The sequence below is a fragment of the Ascaphus truei genome, chromosome 13, assembly GCF_040206685.1.
Source record: "Ascaphus truei isolate aAscTru1 chromosome 13, aAscTru1.hap1, whole genome shotgun sequence".
Taxonomy (NCBI): domain Eukaryota; kingdom Metazoa; phylum Chordata; class Amphibia; order Anura; family Ascaphidae; genus Ascaphus; species Ascaphus truei.
Window position 1 is genome coordinate 11,781,553 of NC_134495.1, and position 20,771 is coordinate 11,802,323.

Sequence of the window (20,771 nt, forward strand, 5' to 3'; positions counted from 1 at the left end):
CCCATGGAGACTGTGATGGCAGATACAATAGATTTGTTCAAAAAAAGGTTGGCCATCTTTTTAGAAAGGACAGGTATACAGGGATATACCAAATAAGTATACATGGGAAGGATGTTGATCCAGGGATTAATCTGATTGCCAATTCTTGGAGTCAGGAATTTATTTTTCCCCTTATGAGATATCTTTGGAAGATATGACACTGGGGTTTGTTGTTTGCTTCCTCTGGATCAATATACTGTAAGAACGGATATAGGATAAAGTATCTGATGTCTAAATTTAGCATAGGTTGAACTTGATGGACGTGTGTCTTTTTTCAACCTCATCTGTAACTATGTAACCCTGTATGGAACTATGTAACTATCACACCCTGTCTCACTGTACTTTTTAAAACGCATCAAAAGTCTCTTCAAATTCTGTACCTGTTTCTCCCCCCCCCCCTCCCCCACCCCCCTGTGTGGCTATTCAAAATGACTCTGCGAGCAGCCGGTGTGGGGTGTATTGAAGCGGGTGTTGGGTTCTTCTGTCGATGTTGGAGGCCTGTGCGTGGCGGTTGGGGAGAAGGAGACTGTTGAGGTCTCGTCGGTTTTGCACAAAGCCAGACTGAGTCTGTATGTTTTGTTCAGGATTTTTTTAAATGAGCACCAGTTTGTTCCCAAAATAGTTTCCCGTTAGTTACGCACCCTATATCGGGTCAACAGGTTAAAAAACAAACAAAAAAAACACTGTTTGAACGTTTCGGATTGCCAGATACGGGTCAGTAATCTTTCCCATCTGTGACAGCACAAACACACATTCAGTGGCGATATAAAGAGGTGAGTATTTGTGTGTGTGGAGTTACACTCACCTCGTGTATATAAATATACAGAGATAATACAGCATGCTGCAGAAAGTACAAACTTTGCTAAATCAGCTTTTCCCTGCTAATTATGGGGGGGGGGGGGATATACAGCGCAGATTAGGGACGAGAGGAGCGTGTTGCACACTGCACAACGTTAAGGGACAAATTTACTAAGGGGTGCTAAGTCATAAGACAGCTTTTCACTCAATGGGCCGCAAGGTGCCTGAGCTTAGCATTGCTTACTATAGGGGCGGCCAACACCAGCTCTCAAGGGCCACCAACAGCCCAGGTATTAGGGATATCCCTGCTTCAGCACAGGTGGCTCAGTAAGTAGCTCGGTCATCGACTGAACCACCTGTGCTGAAGCAGGGATATCCTTAAAACCTGGCCCCCTCCCTTTTTTCATGGACAACTTAGGTTGCCTTTCTTTCCCCCCTTTAAAAAAATATGTTTTGGAAAATATTAGGCTACAAAATATGTCAGAAATGTTGTATTCTCTAAAAATGCCTAATAAAAACATTGAAAAAAAAAAAAAACCTTTCCTGCTGGAGTTGGCCGCCCCAGGCTTAGTAGATATGTCCCTAAGTACTATACGCAGAGCAGATCCCGTCTGTCTGCCGCCCCGACTTCCTCTGAAGGGGTTTCAATCGCACGATTTTGAATACATGCTCACTGGGTCTGCAGCACATAACATAATATTATGACATCACTTCCTTTCAAGGATGAGTCCGCCAACCATCTCAGGCACAGATCCCTGTGACATCACTGGCAGCAGTGACATCACCGTGCACGCATGATTACACAACATAAAAAGAAGGGGGGGGGAGGGAGAGGTGCCCCTGAGGCCGGGGGGCACTTTTAGAGGTAGGTATCTGAGAGGTAAGCAGTCTGTCGTTGTGCTTTGCTGGGCACAGCTGTGGCTGCCGGTGCCAGCGTGCCCGGGTGAGGCGGAGAGGGTCTCAGGCCGGAGGGTAATCTCATTGCGTCGTTGAGAGCCGATGCCCTGGCAGCACCCATCACACAAAGAGGAAGGAGAGCGGCTGGCACGTGCAGTCCTCCCTCAGGTCCTCCTGGACCCAGGACCCCTGGCACCCGGGGAGAGAGGTGGCAGCCCAGAATGTCCTGCAAGGCAAAAGAGCAAGCAAAGCATCGTCCAGCTGCATCTCTATAACAGAAGGGGTCTGCAGTGCAATGCTCTGCAAGGTTCCATGTGTTAGGGTTTCTGTGCAACGCTCTGCACGGTTCCATGTGTAAGGGTTTCTGTGCAATGCTCTGCAAGGTTCTGTGTAATGCTCTGCACGGTTCCATGTAACTCAACTGTTCCATGTAACGCTCGCTCTGTACAGTTCCGTGCGCAACACTCTGTACAGTTCCGTGTGCAACACTGCAAGGTTCCGTGTGCAACGCTCTGCAAGGTTCCGTGCGCAACGCTCTGCAAGGTTCCGTGCGCAACGCTCTGCAAGGTTCCGTGCGCAACGCTCTGCAAGGTTCAATGTGCAATGCTCTGCAAGGTTCCGTGCGCAATGCTCTGCAAGGTTCCGTGCGCAACGCTCTGCAAGGTTCCGTGCGCAACGCTCTGCAAGGTTCCATGTGCAACGCTCTGCAAGGTTCCGTGTGCAACGCTCTGCAAGGTTCCGTGTGCAACGCTCTGCAAGGTTCCGTGTGCAACCCTTTGCAAAAAAAGTGCTGCCATGGAGGGACTAAGAGAGAAGGAAATATCCAAAAGATATTCCATGTCTGTAATGCAGCCTCCGCCCCCCACGGTGCCACCTCATACCTGGCCTCTGCCAGTCCATCCCCCTGGCATCGTCCTCTGCGGCCTGCCGCCTCCGCCTGGCACTCTGCACACACGAGCCGCTCCCGCACCAGTTGTCTGCTCCACGCATGCACGAGGCAGGCAGGGCCCACGTGTTTCAGCCGAAAATAGACGCAGTAACTGGGGATTGCAACAAGGGGGGTGAGAGAGAGCAAGAGGGGGTGAGAGAGAGCAAGAGGGGGGAAGAGAGTGGGATCCCTGGGAGGAGGGGGGTAAACTTTAAAAAATCCAAATTGACACAAATTGTCTATGTATCAAACACATTGTGGGTAGATAAATATACATACGTGTATACGTTTAACATTGACAACACAATAGTTACACAATGCGTGTTCATTGTCGGGATTGGAAGTATATAGAGATGCTCAGCATCATTATACAGTGCAGTATGTTCATGATCAGTGGACTTGAAGTGTATAGTTACTCAGCATCATTATATAGTGCAGCTTGTGCATTTGCAGGTGTGTGTAGGGGGAGCCGTTTCCCTTGGCACATGTTCCCCTGCGGAGCTCTCTGCTGGGGAGCGCAGTGTGTGATATTGGCAGCACAGCGTGGAACGCGTTCCGCTCTCTGGGGAGCGCAGTGTGTGATATTGGCAGCACAGCGTGGAACGCGTTCCGCTCTCTGGGGAGCGCAGTGTGTGATATTGGCAGCACAGCGTGGAACGCGTTCCACTCTCTGGGGAACGCAGTGTGTGATTTTGGCAGCACAGCGTGGAACGCGTTCCGCTCTCTGGGGAGCGCAGTGTGTAATTTTGGCAGCACAGCGTGGAACGCGTTCTGCTCTCTGGGGAGCGCAGTGTGTGATATTGGCAGCACAGCATGGAACGCGTTCCGCTCTCTGCGTGGGAAGCACAGATAATCATCAAGAACTGGATCAGCTGGAAATAAAACCGTCCAGAAACAGAACAACGCGCCCCCGCTGTGAGCTCATTGCCTGGCACAGAGAGAGGGCAGAGTGTATCCAGAGAGACTGCAGCCTGTGTGTGTGTCCGGAGAGACTGCAGCCTGTGTGTGTATCCAGAGAGACTGCAGCCTGTGTGTGTGTCCGGAGAGACTGCAGCCTGTGTGTATCCAGAGAGACCGCAGCCTGTGTGTGTGCGGAGGGACCGCAGCCTGTATGTGTGTCCGGGGACAAACACAAGTGAGGAAGAGAGGAAAACTCTCGAAAGCTTGTCCTATGACATAAATTCTTAGTCCAAATAAAAAAAGGTATCACCTAATACTGAAGAACTCATTTATTCGCAACTGGACTAACACGGCTATTCCCGTTACATATATATATATATATATAATTATATAATTATATATATATATATATATATATATATATATATATATATATATATATATATATCGGTACCGTGTTAGCCGAGCTTTAATAATCAAAAATGAATAGACGATACCGTTCTGTGGCTAACAAAATGCTTTTATGTGTGCGAGCTTTCGAGATACACTGATCTATGCTTCCGGCGATGTTACAATGAATAAAGCAGGCAAGGGGTTTACTTAAAAACAGTGCATATAGGAATGTTATCTGTGCTTATCCCTCCCCCGTGTGTAGATGCGATTTAAGACTTGAGGTGTAAAATAACAGAACGGTATCGTCTATTCATTTTTGATTATTAAGCTCGGCTAACACGGTACAGATAACTCTACATATACATATATACACACACATACATATACATATAAATATATATATATATACACACATACATACATATACATATATACACACACATACATATACATATAAATATATATATATATATACACACATACATACATATACATATACATATATATATACACACACACATACATATACATATAAATATATATATATATATATATATATACACACATACATACATATACATATACATATATATATACACACACATACATATATATATATGAGATGTGACACTTTTAATGAGGGTCTGACACTGAATGTCATTAAGTCATTAACGGTGTGATTATTACTCCATATTGGGGGTGGGGGCTAGGGGGGGGGACAGAAACGTGTCTTCCATACCTTGGTGTCCTCTCCCGTGGCACTGTGTGGGGTCTCCTCCATGGGTCCCTGAAGTCCCTTTTGAAGGAGTCTGGTAAAATCTTAGCCACCTCTGTCAGAGAGATAATCCAAGGTGAGTGAGTATGACCCCGCAAGGTCAGAAGAGGTCAGAGGAAGTGCAGAAACGGTGCGTCACCTTTCGCTGTATGACAAGTAGGGTCCTCCCCAAAACAGCCGCGCCGCTGCCTGAGGTCTGGGCAGGGGCTGCCCCCGCTCCGTGGGGGTACCGCCACCTGCCGCGCCCGCTCCCTGCTCCCGAGTCCGCAGCGTGAGCTGCACTCACTCCACGCTCCCCAGGGGCCCACCTCACAGTGCGAGACTGCAGGGGAGAGAAGGGGTGTGATCACTACAGGAGAGGGGGGGGGACAGGAGAGAGGGGGGATAGGAGGGGCACAGGAGAGGGGGACAAGAGAGGGACAGGAGAGGGTGAGACAGGAGAGGGTGAGACAGGAGAGGGTGAGACGGGGAGACGGGGAGACGGGGAGACGGGGAGACGGGGAGAGGGGGAGAGGGGGAGAGGGGGAGAGAGAGAGAGAGAGAGATATTTTTGACAATTGTGCAATTTCTTTTTGCAGCTGAGACTGGAAGTGAAAACTCTCTGCAGCTGCAGATCTCAGAGCTCTCCTGGGGGGGATCCCAGCGCTCCTAGGTTTTTTTAATGCTCTCCTGGGGGGGGGGGGGGAAATCTCGCTCACAGATAACATACGTGATATGTTTGGTGACTGCCCCGTTATTCCCAATTATGGATGAGGTGAAAATCACTGCTCTATATCAGAGACAGAACTACACTCTGCTCATACTGCACTATCCAGGGAACATGCATGAAATCACACATACATGTGCATATCTGTCTATGTGACACGCAGACATCACACATACATGTGCATCCCTGTCCATGTGACACGCAGACATCACAAATACATGTGCATCCCGTCCATGTGACACGCAGACATCACACATACATGTGCATCCCTGTCCATGTGACACGCAGACATCACACATACATGTGCATCCCGTCCATGTGATACGCAGACATCACACATACATGTGCATCCCAGTCCATGTGACATGCAGACATCACACATACATGTGCATCCCTGTCCATGTGACACGCAGACATCACACATACTACATGTGCATCCCTGTCCATGTGACACGCAGACATCACACATACATGTGCATCCCAGTCCATGTGACACGCAGACATCACACATACATGTGCGTATGTGCATCCCTGTCCATGTGACACACAGACATCACACATACAGGTACATCCCAGTCCATGTGACACGCAGACATCACACATACATGTGCATCCCTGTCCATGTGACACGCAGACATCACACATACACATGCATCCCAGTCTATGCGACACACAGACACAGTGTCACACGCATAGCGCAGGCACCATGACGCTGGCACATGCGGGTCCCTGTCCGTGTAACACGCAGTGACAGCGCAGAATGGGCAGGATGTTATGTTTGCTGTCCGTGTTTCTGTGTCCGATCTGGCTGGACACTGTTTCTCACACGGGTCCCTGTCTGACTATTTGAACACGCTCCAGTGCACGGCTCAGCTGTGTACTTTGGCCGGATGTCAGCAGCATGCGTGTCTCTCTGTCTGTCAGTCTCTCTGTCTGTCAGTCTCTCTGTCTGTCAGTCTCTCTGTCTGTCAGTCTCTCTGTCTGTCAGTCTCTCTGTCTGTCAGTCTCTCTGTCTGTCAGTCTCTCTGTCTGTCAGTCTCTCTGTCTGTCAGTCTCTCTGTCTGTCAGTCTCTCTCTCTATCAGTCTCTCTGTCAGTCTCTCTGTCTGTCAGTCTCTCTGTCTGTCAGTCTCTCTGTCTGTCAGTCTCTCTGTCTGTCAGTCTCTCTCTCTATCAGTCTCTCTGTCAGTCTCTCTGTCTGTCAGTCTCTCTGTCTGTCAGTCTCTCTGTCTGTCAGTCTCTCTCTCTATCAGTCTCTCTGTCAGTCTCTCTGTCTGTCAGTCTCTCTGTCTGTCAGTCTCTCTGTCTGTCAGTCTCTCTGTCTGTCAGTCTCTCTGTCTGTCAGTCTCTCTCTCTATCAGTCTCTCTGTCAGTCTCTCTGTCTGTCAGTCTCTCTCTCTATCAGTCTCTCTGTCAGTCTCTCTGTCTGTCAGTCTCTCTGTCTGTCAGTCTCTCTGTCTGTCAGTCTCTCTGTCTGTCTCTCTATCAGTCTCTCTGTCAGTCTCTCTGTCTGTCAGTCTCTCTGTCTGTCAGTCTCTCTGTCTGTCAGTCTCTCTGTCTGTCTCTCTATCAGTCTCTCTGTCAGTCTCTCTGTCAGTCTCTCTGTCTGTCTCTCTATCAGTCTCTCTGTCAGTCTCTCTGTCTGTCAGTCTCTCTGTCAGTCTCTCTGTCTGTCTCTCTATCAGTCTCTCTGTCAGTCTCTCTGTCTGTCAGTCTCTCTGTCTGTCAGTCTCTCTCTCTATCAGTCTCTCTGTCAGTCTCTCTGTCTGTCAGTCTCTCTGTCTGTCAGTCTCTCTGTCTGTCAGTCTCTCTGTCTGTCAGTCTCTCTCTCTATCAGTCTCTCTGTCAGTCTCTCTGTCTGTCAGTCTCTCTGTCTGTCAGTCTCTCTGTCTGTCAGTCTCTCTGTCTGTCAGTCTCTCTCTCTATCAGTCTCTCTGTCAGTCTCTCTGTCTGTCAGTCTCTCTGTCTGTCAGTCTCTCTCTCTATCAGTCTCTCTGTCTGTCAGTCTCTCTGTCTGTCAGTCTCTCTGTCTGTCAGTCTCTCTGTCTGTCAGTCTCTCTGTCTGTCAGTCTCTCTCTCTATCAGTCTCTCTGTCAGTCTCTCTGTCTGTCAGTCTCTCTCTCTATCAGTCTCTCTGTCAGTCTCTCTGTCTGTCAGTCTCTCTGTCTGTCAGTCTCTCTGTCTGTCAGTCTCTCTGTCTGTCTCTCTATCAGTCTCTCTGTCAGTCTCTCTGTCTGTCAGTCTCTCTGTCTGTCAGTCTCTCTGTCTGTCAGTCTCTCTGTCTGTCTCTCTATCAGTCTCTCTGTCAGTCTCTCTGTCAGTCTCTCTGTCTGTCTCTCTATCAGTCTCTCTGTCAGTCTCTCTGTCTGTCAGTCTCTCTGTCAGTCTCTCTGTCTGTCTCTCTATCAGTCTCTCTGTCAGTCTCTCTGTCTGTCAGTCTCTCTGTCTGTCAGTCTCTCTCTCTATCAGTCTCTCTGTCAGTCTCTCTGTCTGTCAGTCTCTCTGTCTGTCAGTCTCTCTGTCTGTCAGTCTCTCTGTCTGTCTCTCTATCAGTCTCTCTGTCAGTCTCTCTGTCAGTCTCTCTGTCTGTCTCTCTATAAGTAAATACACAAAAAAGGTTCTATGAAGGAAAAAAAAATAGCCATTTAGCCATAAAAGTTCAGCAGGGAAGCATCATCCTCCCGCGCGCCCCATCCTCCCGCGCATCATCCTCCCTCGCGCCCCATCCTCCCGCGCGCCCCATCCTCCCGCGCGCCTCATCCTCCCGCGCGCCCCATCCTCCCGCGCGCCCCATCCTCCCGCGCCTCATCCTCCCGCGCGCCCCATCCTCCCGCGCCCCATCCTCCCGCGCGCCTCATCCTCCCGCGCGCCTCATCCTCCCGCGCCTCATCCTCCCGCGCCTCTCAGCACCGATGTATCACCTCTTTGGCCTATTCTGCTGCCATGTGCTTGGGTTCCGGTGAGTATCAACGGGACAGGTTACTGTGTTATATTTACGGTTTCTGGTGATTTTATTATAAAATGTCTGTCCGTGTTAACAATGAAACAATAATTGCCAGACATCTGAGTTTGCCGTTTCTCGGTGCGCTTGTTTTCAGTTTTGTGTAAGGAGTCGTTGTGGATATCGTGAGACATACCTGTGTTCAGGGTCAGCATGGAGGAGTAAGTACAGTATTGTGTTATTTGTCACTTATCACTCAGATTCCATGTTTCTATCACGTTTAATTCTTTTGCGCTGTTTTGTCGCTATCACGTTGTGCACGAGGGTTCCTGACTTCAGGACTCTTATTTACATTTGTCATTTATTTTCTACTCACGCTGAGTGCCAATACCTTTATTCTTTTATCCTTAACCTGACCTGTTGGGGGGAGTCGTAAGGGCTGGCGTTGAGCCCCGCCCCCCGCGCTATACAATAAGAGTTGACACTAGTCTATTTGATTTCACAGGAATGCAGGGTCCCTCACACGGCAGGGCTGGCACAAGGATAGTAACGGTGACGGTCTCAGATACTGTACGTGAGGACACAGTGTCCCTTGCCACGAGGTGACACCGATGCCAGGACCCGAGAACGTTTGGGCAAACCCATTCTCGCCCAATTACCCAATTGGAGACAGACACAAACAGTACCAGAGTGACACATCCAGTGACAGCGTCACGCATGGGACCTGTGACAGAGACTGTACTCGATGCCACAGAAACACACAATGTTATGTACAGGACCAGTGACAGAGTCTGTCTCTATTGACACTATGGTGACATGATAATACAGACAGGTGGAGACAATGATACACGGACAGCCGCTTATCAAAGTCTCCCTGCGGAATAACCCGGGCCAAACATTGTGCCGGATTTAGCCAAGAAGGTTTTCATGGGAAGGTGTTTCCTTAATAATGCTGGTGCTGTTTCTTTGCCGCAGTTTAGCAGCTGGGAGACGGAGCCTCGCACTGCCAGGTGACACCGTGACACATCCAAAAGGGAACGGTGGCACAGAGTCTGTTCAGCTGTGTAAGGCCACGTACATAGTGAATGCGCGTGCGACCGTTCGCGCAGCGTCACGCTCACCTGCAGCGGGAGAGATTTCTGCCCTGCAGGGGGAGGGGGGGGGAGCGCAGCCGTGATGTCACGGAGCTGGTTCCCCCTCAATGGGTGAACAGCTCACGTGGCCCGTCCGGCGCGTGGCAAATTCAAGAAAGGTTGCAGCGCGAAGCACCGGTCGCCCAAGCAGTGCACACACACACACACAATACACATGCACATTGGCGTCCTAGTGTTTGTTTTCGGCGCACGCGACGCCGCGCGCCGTCTCCTGCACTATGGACGCCGCCTAACACGGCAGGCACAAGTTTATAGGGGTCCCTGTTAGAACAGATAAGAAGAAAGAGTGACACTGTGCTCATTTGCATGTCATTACCCAGAATCCCTGCCTGCAGTGGAAGCGCTGTTTGCTAAGAGATAATGGGGAAGGGCAGGGCCGCAGCCCTGAGACGTGAATGTGCCACGCGTGGGATTTGTATTTGTTGGACAGTGGATGGTTGTCACTTTTGTTTGACCCCCCCCCATCACTTTTTAGATGTGTGGCTCTGCAGTGTATGTTCGGAGAATCGCCGCGCCATTTCCCCGGCGCTGACCGGACGGGAGACACTTCCTACACCCCCAGGTCTGCCACCCCGCCTTTCACCATTATCACCCAGCACACAGCTCTTCCACTGCAGCAAGGGATTCTGGGAAATGACATGCAAATGAGCACACAGTGCCACCTTTTGCTTCAAGACCATTTAACATGGTCCCCTATAAGCTTAAGCTTGCTGCATACGAGGGTCTCTCCCCTACACGTCATTTAGAATTGTAACTCGGCGAGTAGAAAAGTAGGTGACGTTTCACCCCCGAGGTCGGGCGTCGCACTGACCCCTGTATACAGTCTAAGCAAGGTGACACACACAATAGACAGTGTTATCAGTCCTGTGTCACTCTATGCAGTGTCCCATTAAAAGGTGGTTGTAGTGCTACAATACATGGGCCCTTCTGGCAGGGAATGGGTTACACAGACCGTCTGTGCCACATCCTGATTCCAGGGGGGGGCACAGGGAGAGGGGGGGTCTGGGGCTTCCCAGCAGCGCCTGTGTATACTCAGTGGAGACCTCTGACCCCGCCTGTCAATGTGGGTAGCCATGTGTGATAATAGTGGTGGGCCCCAGTCAGGACGCAGGCGGCGTGGCCTGGCGCTGGGGGCGGGGCTGGAGACTTCAGACAAAGCTCAGAGCTTATACCAGACCGGAGGGGACGCGCCAATTCCTGGGTGTGGGAATAACGGCAGCTGTCCAGTCCCCCCCCCCCCCCCCGTGCGTTTTGGACTATTTGGCCATGCTGTTTTGTGGTTGAGATACTGACCTCTGAAGTGGGAGACCAGGGGTCATTTCATGTGGCATTGGGCATGTCAGTTGATTCCCCCTGCACCACAAAAGTGAGTGTAAGCACTTGGGGTCAGCATGTCGGCGCACTGTCAGCACTTCGAATAGACCCATTATCATTTCTATTTATTTCCAACCCCAGGAGTTGTTAAAGACCTGACATAATTCAGGAGGCAGTGACCACACACACACACACACACACACACACACACACACACACACACACACACACACACACACACACACACACACTTTGGTGTCCTGTCTGTGTCCTGCCATATAAGGCAAGAAAAAACCCTACAGAGCCAGCAGCACTTTCTCCAAACACCCTTCCTCAGCCACATACCCAGATGGAAATATTACTGTATGCTCATCTGCATGTCTTAGACAGGTCTGCCACCCCGCCTTTCCCCATCATCACCCAGCACTTCCACTGCAGCAAGGGATTCTGGGAAATGACATGCAAATGAGCACACAGTGCCAACTTTTGCTTCAAGACGATTTAACATGGTCTCCTATAAGCTTCCCCCACAAACCCACCCACTCCAGAGCCCTAATGTCACTGGAATACTAATTAGGATCTCTGTAATTAGATAGATAATATCCTGCGTTATATACTTTATCCTTTCTGCATCAGATGAAAGACCCTCAGCTCGGCAGAGCATTACCCAGCCGGCCCCCCCTGACAGGAAGCCCCCCCCCCCCCTGACTTTGTGAAATAAAAATAAAGGAATTTCAGGTGGATCACACACGCCTCACTTTACCCTTTGACCTTTCACGGGCCATCGTCCCCCTTCCTAGGGAGCTAGGATCCCCCCTTTACCCGCCCGCACACCTGCTGCACTCAGTGTGAGTGAGACTCACCCCGGCGGCTGGAAGCGTCTTCCCTCGCCCCAATAGTTGAGAATGTGAGTGACGGGACCTGGGAAAGTCCCAGCCGTGTGTAAATCGCCTGACATTGTCATCTCTCGCTCTCCTCTCGATCATTTCACTGTGAAATCACCCCGGGGAGGATGTGATGCTGGTCCCCGTAAAGATGGCTGCATCATTGGAACCGCTGCAGCGTGAAAGCAGAACACACTACCTGCTCTCAGCGGGTAGACGTCATTTACGCCATGTTTCATTTTCCCACAGTCAGGCGGGTGGCTGTGAGAGTGAGCGGGGCCCCCGCCTGGCCTGACCCCAGTGCTGGGAGCACACAGACTAATCCCCCTTTTGTGCATTACCCAAAGCATAGGAGGCCCCCAGAGACCCCTATGCTTGTCCCTAACACCCCCTGATCTCCCTACAGCAGTTCACACGCCTCCCCCCCCACTCACCCCCCTGCTGCCTGCCCCAGATTAACCCTCTCACTGCTCCTTGTTACCAGGGTCCAGGCTGTGCTGGTCTCTGACCTGGGAGGTGAGGCCTTGGACCTGCTCATTCCTCCATATTTCAAAGTATCCTGAGCCAGGAAAGCATTCCTGTGGGTTGAGCATGAAGCTCGGGATTAAGGGTCCTTAAAGGGGTCTGGCAGTGTGTGCGCAAAACAGCCAGTGACTCTATATCTGCTTATAAACCCCCCCAACTCCCCCTCTCTGTCATGGAGGGTGGTGTGTGTGTGGTGCGGTGGAGGAGCAAGGTGGTGTGTGTGGTTCATAGGGGGCAGGGTGGGGTGTGTGTGGTTCATAGGGGGCAGGGTGGGGTGTGTGGTACGTGGCGGGGCAGCGTGGTGCGTGGGGGGCAGGGTGGGGTGTGTGGGGGGGCTGGGTGGGTGTGTGGGTTGCGTGGGGGGGCAGGGTGGGTGTGTGTGGTGCGTGGTTGGGGGTGTGGGGGCAGAGGGTGGTGTGTGGTGCGTGGGGGGGTGGAGTGTGTGTGGTGCGTGGGGTGGGGGTGTGTGTGTGGGGTGGGGGGGAAGGGTGGGGTGTGTGGGGGGGGAAGGGTGGGGGGGTGTGGTGCGGGGAGGGAGGGTGGGGGGTGCGGGGGGGGGAGGGTGGGGGGTGTGTGGTGCGGGGGGGAAGGGTGGGGTGTGTGGTGCGTGGGGTGGGGGGGTGGTGCGGGGGGAGGGTGGGGGGGGTGTGGTGTGGGGGGGGTGTGGTGCGGGGGTGGGGGGGGTGTGGTGCGGGGGGGAGGGTGGGGTGTGCGTGGTGGGGGGTGTGGTGCGTGTGGGGGGAGGGTGGGGGTGTGTGTGGGGTGGTGTGGTGCGTGGGGGGGAGGGTGGGGTGTGGTGCGTGGGGGTTAGGGTGGGGTGTGTGTGGTGCGTTTGTGTGTTGTGGGTGGGGGGGAGGGTGTGGTGCGTGGGGGGGAGGGTGTAGTGTGTGGGGGAGGGTAGGGGGTGTGTGGTGCGTGGGGGGGAAGGGTGGGGTGTGGGGGGCGGAGGGTGGGGTGCGTGGGGAGGAAGGGTGGGGTGTGTGGTGCGGGGGGGGAGGGTGGGGGTGTGGTGCGTGTGGGGGGAGGGTGGGGGTGTGTGTGGGGTGTGTGGTGCGTGGGGGGGAGGGTGGGGTGTGTGGTGCGTGGGGGGGAGGGTGGGGTGTGTGTGGTGCGTGAGGGGAGGGTGGGATGTGTGGTGCGTGGGGGGGAGGGTGGGGTGTGTGTGGTACGTTTGTGTGTGGTGGGTGGGGGGGAGGGTGTGGTGCGTGTGAGGGAGGTGGTGGGGTGTGTGGTGCGAGTGGGGGAGGGTGGGGTGTGTGTGGTGCGTGGGGGGGAGGGTGTGGTGTGTGGTTCGTGGGGGGGAGGGTGGGGAGTGTGTGTGGTGCGTGGGGTGGGAGGGTGGGGAGTGTGTGTGGTGCGTGGGGTGGGAGGGTGGGGAGTGTGTGTGGTGCGTGGGGTGGGAGGGTGGGGAGTGTGTGTGGTGCGTGGGGTGGGAGGGTGGGGAGTGTGTGTGGTGCGTGGGGTGGGAGGGTGGGGAGTGTGTGTGGTGCGTGGGGTGGGAGGGTGGGGAGTGTGTGTGGTGCGTGGGGTGGGAGGGTGGGGAGTGTGTGTGGTGCGTGGGGTGGGAGGGTGGTGTGGGAGGTGGGGGGAGTGTGTGGTGCGTGGGGTGGGAGGGTGGGGGGAGTGTGTGGTGCGTGGGGTGGGAGGGTGGGGGGAGTGTGTGGTGCGTGGGGTGGGAGGGTGGGGGGAGTGTGTGGTGCGTGGGGTGGGAGGGGGGGGAGTGTGTGTGGGGTGAGAGGGTGGGGAGTGTGTGGTGCGTGGGGTGGGAGGGTGGGGAGTGTGTGGGGTGGGAGGGTGGGGGGTGCGTGGGGTGGGAGGGTGGGGGGTGCGTGGGGTGGGAGGGTGGGGAGTGTGTGTGGTGCGTGGGGTGGGAGGGTGGGGAGTGTGTGTGGTGCGTGGGGTGGGAGGGTGGGGAGTGTGGGGTGGGAGGGTGGGGAGTGTGTGTGGTGCGTGGGGTGGGAGGGTGGGGAGTGTGTGTGGTGCGTGGGGTGGGAGGGTGGGGAGTGTGTGTGGTGCGTGGGGTGGGAGGGTGGGGAGTGTGTGTGGTGCGTGGGGTGGGAGGGTGGGGAGTGTGTGGTGCGTGGGGTGGGAGGGTGGGGAGTGTGTGGTGCGAGGGGTGGGAGGGTGAGGGGAGTGTGTGGTGCGTGGGGTGGGAGGGTGAGGGGAGTGTGTGGTGTGTGGGGTGGGAGGGTGAGGGGAGTTTGTGGTGCGTAGGGTGGGGGGAGTGTGTGGTGCGTGGGGTGGGAGGGTGGGGGGAGTGTGTGTGGTGCGTGGGGTGGGAGGGTGGGGAGTGTGTGTGGTGCGTGGGGTGGGAGGGTGGGGAGTGTGTGTGGTGCGTGGGGTGGGAGGGTGGGGAGTGTGTGGTGCGAGGGGTGGGAGGGTGAGGGGAGTGTGTGGTGCGTGGGGTGGGAGGGTGAGGGGAGTGTGTGGTGCGTAGGGTGGGGGGAGTGTGTGGTGCGTGGGGTGGGAGGGTGGGGGGAGTGTGTGGTGCGTGGGGTGGGAGGGTGGGGGGAGTGTGTGGTGTGTGGGGTGGGAGGGTGGGGGGAGTGTGTGTGGTGCGTGGGTTGGGAGGGTGGGTGGAGTGTGTGTGGTGCGTGGGGTGGGAGGGTGGGTGGAGTGTGTGTGGTGCGTGGGGTGGGAGGGTGGGGAGTGTGTGAGGTGCGTAGGGTGGGAGGGTGGGGAGTGTGTGTGGTGCGTGGGGTGGGAGGGTGGGGAGTGTGTGTGGTGCGTGGGGTGGGAGGGTGGGGAGTGTGTGTGGTGCGTGGGGTGGGAGGGTGGGGAGTGTGTGTGGTGCGTGGGGTGGGAGGGTGGGGAGTGTGTGTGGTGCGTGGGGTGGGAGGGTGGGGAGTGCGTGGGGTAGGAGGGTGGGGAGTGTGTGTGGTGCGTGGGGTGGGAGGGTGGGGAGTGTGTGTGGTGCGTGGGGTGGGAGGGTGGGGAGTGTGTGTGGTGCGTTGAGTGCGTGGGGTGGGAGGGTGGGGAGTGCGTGGGGTGGGAGGGTGGGGAGTGCGTGGGGTGAGAGTGTGGGGTGGGAGGGTGGTGAGTGTGGGGTGGGAGGGTGGGAGGGTGGGGAGTGTGTGTGGTGCGTGGGGTGGGAGGGTGGGGAGTGCGTGGGGTGGGAGGGTGGGGAGTGCGTGGGGTGGGAGGGTGGGGAGTGCGTGGGGTGGGAGGGTGGGGAGTGCGTGGGGTGGGAGGGTGGGGAGTGCGTGGGGTGGGAGGGTGGGGGGTGCGTGGGGTGGGAGGGTGGGGAGTGTGGGGTGGGAGGGTGGGGAGTGCGTGGGGTGGGAGGGTGGGGAGTGCGTGGGGGGCAGGGTGGTGTGTGTGGTGGGGGTAATGACATGCGAATGAGCAGTGTGTCACCTTTTGCTTCTAATCCACTGACATCTGATCCCATGTCCGCCCCCGCCATGCGTCAGTCAGTGAGGAGGTCAGACTCAGGTGTAATACAGTGACCTCCACGTGATCCTAATCTGCCCTTACTCCTGGGACATACAGCGCAGCTCTCACACGGGATCCACTCTCACACAGGATCCTAATCTGCCCGTTCTCCTGGGACATACAGCGCAGCTCTCACACGGGATCCACTCACACGGGATCCACACACACTCCCCATATCTTCCATTCACACACATTCTAACACGCAGAGCGATATACATCTATAACACAGGAAGTGATATATACCATGCTGAGCCATGTATATCTATAACACGCAGAGCCATGTATATCTATAACACGCAGAGCGATATACATCTATAACACGCAGAGCAAAATACATCTATAACACGCAGAGCGATATACATCTATAACACGCAGAGCGATGTATACCATGCAGAGCAATATATATTTATAATACGCAGAGCGATATACATCTATAACACGCAGAGCGAAATACATCTATAACACGCAGAGCGAAATACATCTATAATACGCAGAGCGAAATACATCTATAACACGCAGAGCGATATACATCTATAACACGCAGAGCGATATACATCTATAACACGCAGAGCGAAATACATCTATAACACGCAGAGCGATATACATCTATAACACGCAGAGCGATATACATCTATAACACGCAGAGCGATATACATCTATAACACGCAGAGCGAAATACATCTATAACACGCAGAGCGATATACATCTATAACACGCAGAGCGATATACATCTATAACACGCAGAGCGATGTATACCATGCAGAGCAATATATATATTCACATGGAGCCCATTTAAGATGACACATCGCCGGTCACACAGCTTTTAAACACAGCATGGGACTAGCAAAGCAATTCAAACCTCTCACAGACATGTTTCAGCCTTGATGGGTATCATCAGTGTGTGCTTAAAAGCTGTGTGAACGGCGATGTATCAACTTAAATGGGCTCCATGTGAATGGATATTCCAGGCAAAAGGTGACACATTGTGTGCTCATTTGCATGTCATTTCCCAGAATCCCTTGCTGCAGTGAGAGCACTGTATGCTAGGTGAAAGGCATGGTGCAGACCTGTCTAAGACATGTGAATGTGCTCCCAAGTGATATTCTCTCCCCCCCCTACTCACCGCTCCCCCCGCACTGCCCCCCTACTCACCGCTCCCCCCGCACTGCCCCCGTTACTCACCGCTCCCCCCGGTACTCACCGCTCCCCCCGCACTGACCCTGGTACTCACCGCTCCCCCCGCACTGCCCCCGGTACTCACCGCTCCCCCGCACTGCCCCCGGTACTCACCGCTCCCCTGCACTGCCCCCCGGTACTCACCGCTCCCCCCGCACTGCCCCCGGTACTCACCGCTCCCTGCACTCCCCCCCGGTACTCACCGCTCCCCCCGCACTGCCCCGGTACTCACCGCTCCCCCCGCACTGCCCCCGGTACTCACCGCTCCCCCCGCACTGCTCCCGGTACTCACCGCTCTCCCCGCACTGCCCCCGGTACTCACCGCTCCCCCCGCACTGCCCCCGGTACTCACCGCTCCCCCCGCACTGCCCCCCGGTACTCACCGCTCCCCCCGCACTGCCCCCCGGTACTCACCGCTCCCCCCGCACTGCCCCCCGGTACTCACCGCTCCCCCCGCACTGCTCCCGGTACTCACCGCTCCCCCCGCACTGCCCCCGGTACTCACCGCTCCCCCCGCACTGCCCCCGGTACTCACCGCTCCCCCCGCACTGCTCCCGGTACTCACCGCTCCCCCCGCACTGCCCCCGGTACTCACCGCTCCCCCCGCACTGCCCCCGGTACTCACCGCTCCCCCCGCACTGCTCCCCGGTACTCACCGCTCCCCCCGCACTGCTCCCCGGTACTCACCGCTCCCCCCGCACTGCCCCCCGGTACTCACCGCTCCCCCCGCACTGCCCCCCGGTACTCACCGCTCCCCCCGCACTGCCCCCCGGTACTCACCGCTCCCCCCGCACTGCCCCCGGTACTCACCGCTCCCCCCGCACTGCCCCCGGTACTCACCGCTCCCCCCGCACCCGCACTGCCCCCGGTACTCACCGCTCCCCCCGCACTGCTCCCCGGTACTCACCGCTCCCCCCGCACTGCCCCCGGTACTCACCGCTCCCCCCGCACTGCCCCCGGTACTCACCGCGCCCCCCGCACTGCCCCCGGTACTCACCGCTCTCCCCGCACTGCCCCCGGTACTCACCGCTCCCCCCGCACTGCCCCCGGTACTCACCGCGCCCCCGCACTGCTCCCCGGTACTCACCGCTCCCCCCGCACCCGCACTGCCCCCGGTACTCACCGCTCCCCCCGCACTGCCCCCGGTACTCACCGCTCCCCCCGCACTGCCCCCGGTACTCACCGCTCCCCCCACACTGCTCCCCGGTACTCACCGCTCCCCCCGCACTGCTCCCCGGTACTCACCGCTCCCCCCGCACCCGCACTGCCCCCGGTACTCACCGCTCCCCCGGCACTGCTCCCGGTACTCACCGCTCCCCCCGCACTGCTCCTGGTGGTCCTCGCAGCAGTCCGCGCTCCGGTAACAGTAGGTATCGCAGTAGCACATGGTCCCGGTTGGGCTCAGACCGGTGCACACGTTGTTCCTGCCCGGGCAGCACCGGGGGGGTCCCCGCCTGGCACAGACCGACCGACCCCCCGGAACCTGCAGCACCCACACCCAGCAGAGGAGCAGCCACAGCCCGGAGCCACGGGGCAGCATCCCGGGGTGTCAGGGGTCTATAGGGGATATATGGGATGAGCAGCCGATCCTATAGGGTACAGAAGAGAGTCCAGGTGGTGCATGAGCTGAAGTTCATATGGAAGAGAATATTGCATATGGGCACAGAGAGAATATACAGGCTGTGTGTGGGGTATACTGTACAGCAGGTGATCCTATATCGGATATGGGTAGGAAGACAGAGCAGAGTGTAGTGTACAGGGCATATAGTGTGTATACCACAGGGTCAGGAGTTATAGAGCAGAAGGTATAGGGTCAAGATGTTTAGGATTCTATAAGGTCAGGGGGTATAGAGCGGAGTGTGAACGGTCACGAATGTACATTGTCAGGAGATGTGTGTATAAGGACAGGAGGTATAAGAGGGTCTATAGGGACAGGGGGTATAAGGATGTATAGGTACAGGAGGTATACGAGTGTGTATAAGAACAGGAGGTGTAAGGGTGTATAGAGACAGGAGATATAAGGGTGTAAAGGGACAGATGATAAAAAAGGTTGTATAAGGACAGGAGGTATAAGAGGGTGTATAGGGACAGGAGGTATAAGGGTGTATAAGGACAGGAGGTATAAGAGGGTGTATAGGGACAGGAGGTATAAGAGGGTGTATAAGGACAGGAGGTATAAGGGTGTAAAGGGACAGATGATATAAAAGGTTGTATAAGGACAGGAGGTATAAGAGGGTGTATAGGGACAGGAGGTATAAGGGTGTATAGGGACAGATGATATTATATAAAAGGTTGTATAAGGACAGGAGGTATAAGAGGGTGTATAGGGACAGATGATATAAAAGGGTGTATAAGGACAGGAGGTATAAAAGGGTGTATAGGAACAGGAGGTATAAGACAAAGTGTATAGGGTTGTGAGGTATAGAGCAGTGTGTATAAGGTCGGGAGGTATACCACGACTGATTGTATAGGGTGTATAGGGTCAGGCTGTACCCGCACACAGGACCGGCTGACGGCCCCTCTGCACAGCTGCTGTCAGGTAATATCCAAACTGCTTCTCTGTAGGGTCAGGGAGGGGGTGGGGGTATATAGTCCAGGGGACGGTTCATACACCCCCTCTAACCTCATCCCAGCTCTCTGATTGGATGCCAGGAGAAGGGAGAAACTTGGGTCCCAACCCAGTGACTCCCACGGGTCTGAAAGTCACATCAGGAGAGAGAGGGAGAGAGGGATGGGGATAGAGGGAGGGATGGGGATGGAGGGAGGGATAGGGAGAGAAGGGGGATAGTGATAGAGATAGGGAGGGATAGAGAGAGAGGGGGGATAGTGAGAGAGAGGGGGGAGAGTGGGAGATAGAGAGGGGGATAGTGAGAGAGGGGGCATAGTGAGAGAGAGGGGGGATAGTGATAGAGATAGGGAGGGATGGAGAGGGGGGATAGTGAGAGAGAGAGGGGGGATAGTGGGAGAGAGAGAGAGGGGGATAGTGGGAAATAGAGGGGAGATAAAGAGGGGGATAGTGAGAGAGAGAGACAGGGGGGATAGTGAGAGAGAGAGAGGGGGGATAGTGAGAGAGAGAGGGGGGATAGTGAGAGAGAGAGGGGGGATAATGAGAGATAGGGGGATAGTGAGAGAGAGAGGGGGATAGTGAGAGAGAGAGAGGGTGGATAGTGAGAGAGAGGGTGGATAGTGAGAGAGAGGGTGGATAGTGAGAGATAGGGCGGATAGTGAGAGATAGGGGGGATAGTGAGAGTTAGGGGTGATAGTGAGAGAGAGGGGGGGGATAGTGAGAGGGGGATAGTGAGAGGGGATAGTGACAGAGGGAGGGGGATAGTGAGAGAGAGAAGGGGATAGTGAGAGAGAGAGGGGGGGTAGTGAGAGAGAGAAAGGGATAGTGAGAGATAAAGAGAGGGAGATAGTGAGAGAGACAGGGGGATAGTGAGAGAGGGGGGATAGTGAGAGAGAGGGGATAGTGAGAGATAAAGAGAGGGAGATAGTGAGAGAGAGAGGGGTGATAGTGAGAGATAGGGGGGATAGTGAGAGATAAAGAGAGGGGGATAGTGAGAGAGAGAGGGGGGATAGTGAGAGAGAGAGGGGGATAGTGTGAGAGAGAGGGGGATAGTGAGAGATAAAGAGAGGGGGGATAGTGAGAGATAAAGAGAGGGGGGATAGTGAGAGATAAAGAGAGGGGGATAGTGTGTGTGAGAGAGAGAGAGAGAGAGAGAGAGAGAGAGGGGGGGGGATAGTGAGAGAGAGGGGGATAGTGAGAGAGAGAGGGGGGATAGTGAGAGATAAAGAGAGGGGGATAGTGAGAGAGAGAGGGGATAGTGAGAAAGAGGGGAAGGTAGTGAGCGATAAAGAGAGGAGGATAGTGAGAGAGAGAGAGAGAGAGAGAGAGAGAGAGAGAGAT

At 55.1% G+C, this 20,771-nt stretch overlaps 1 protein-coding gene and 1 long non-coding RNA gene across 2 annotated transcripts; one reads left to right on the top strand and one right to left on the bottom strand.

Moving 5' to 3' along the window:
- Positions 1 to 461: 461 nt before the first annotated feature.
- On the bottom strand, positions 462 to 19,509 carry LOC142464881 (somatomedin-B and thrombospondin type-1 domain-containing protein-like). Its single transcript, XM_075568515.1, has 6 exons — positions 19,358 to 19,509; positions 18,176 to 18,453; positions 4,870 to 5,052; positions 4,695 to 4,785; positions 2,616 to 2,774; positions 462 to 1,960 (listed from the first exon to the last, which is right to left on the bottom strand). Exons 2-6 carry the CDS (start codon positions 18,402 to 18,404, stop codon positions 1,855 to 1,857), a joined length of 768 nt encoding a protein of 255 aa, XP_075424630.1. The 5' UTR covers positions 18,405 to 18,453; positions 19,358 to 19,509; the 3' UTR covers positions 462 to 1,854.
- LOC142464880 (uncharacterized) lies at positions 8,231 to 11,540 on the top strand. The gene is made up of 3 exons (XR_012787748.1): positions 8,231 to 8,394; positions 8,534 to 8,597; positions 8,882 to 11,540. It is a non-coding gene; the product is annotated as an uncharacterized LOC142464880 (long non-coding RNA).
- Positions 19,510 to 20,771: the final 1,262 nt, after the last annotated feature.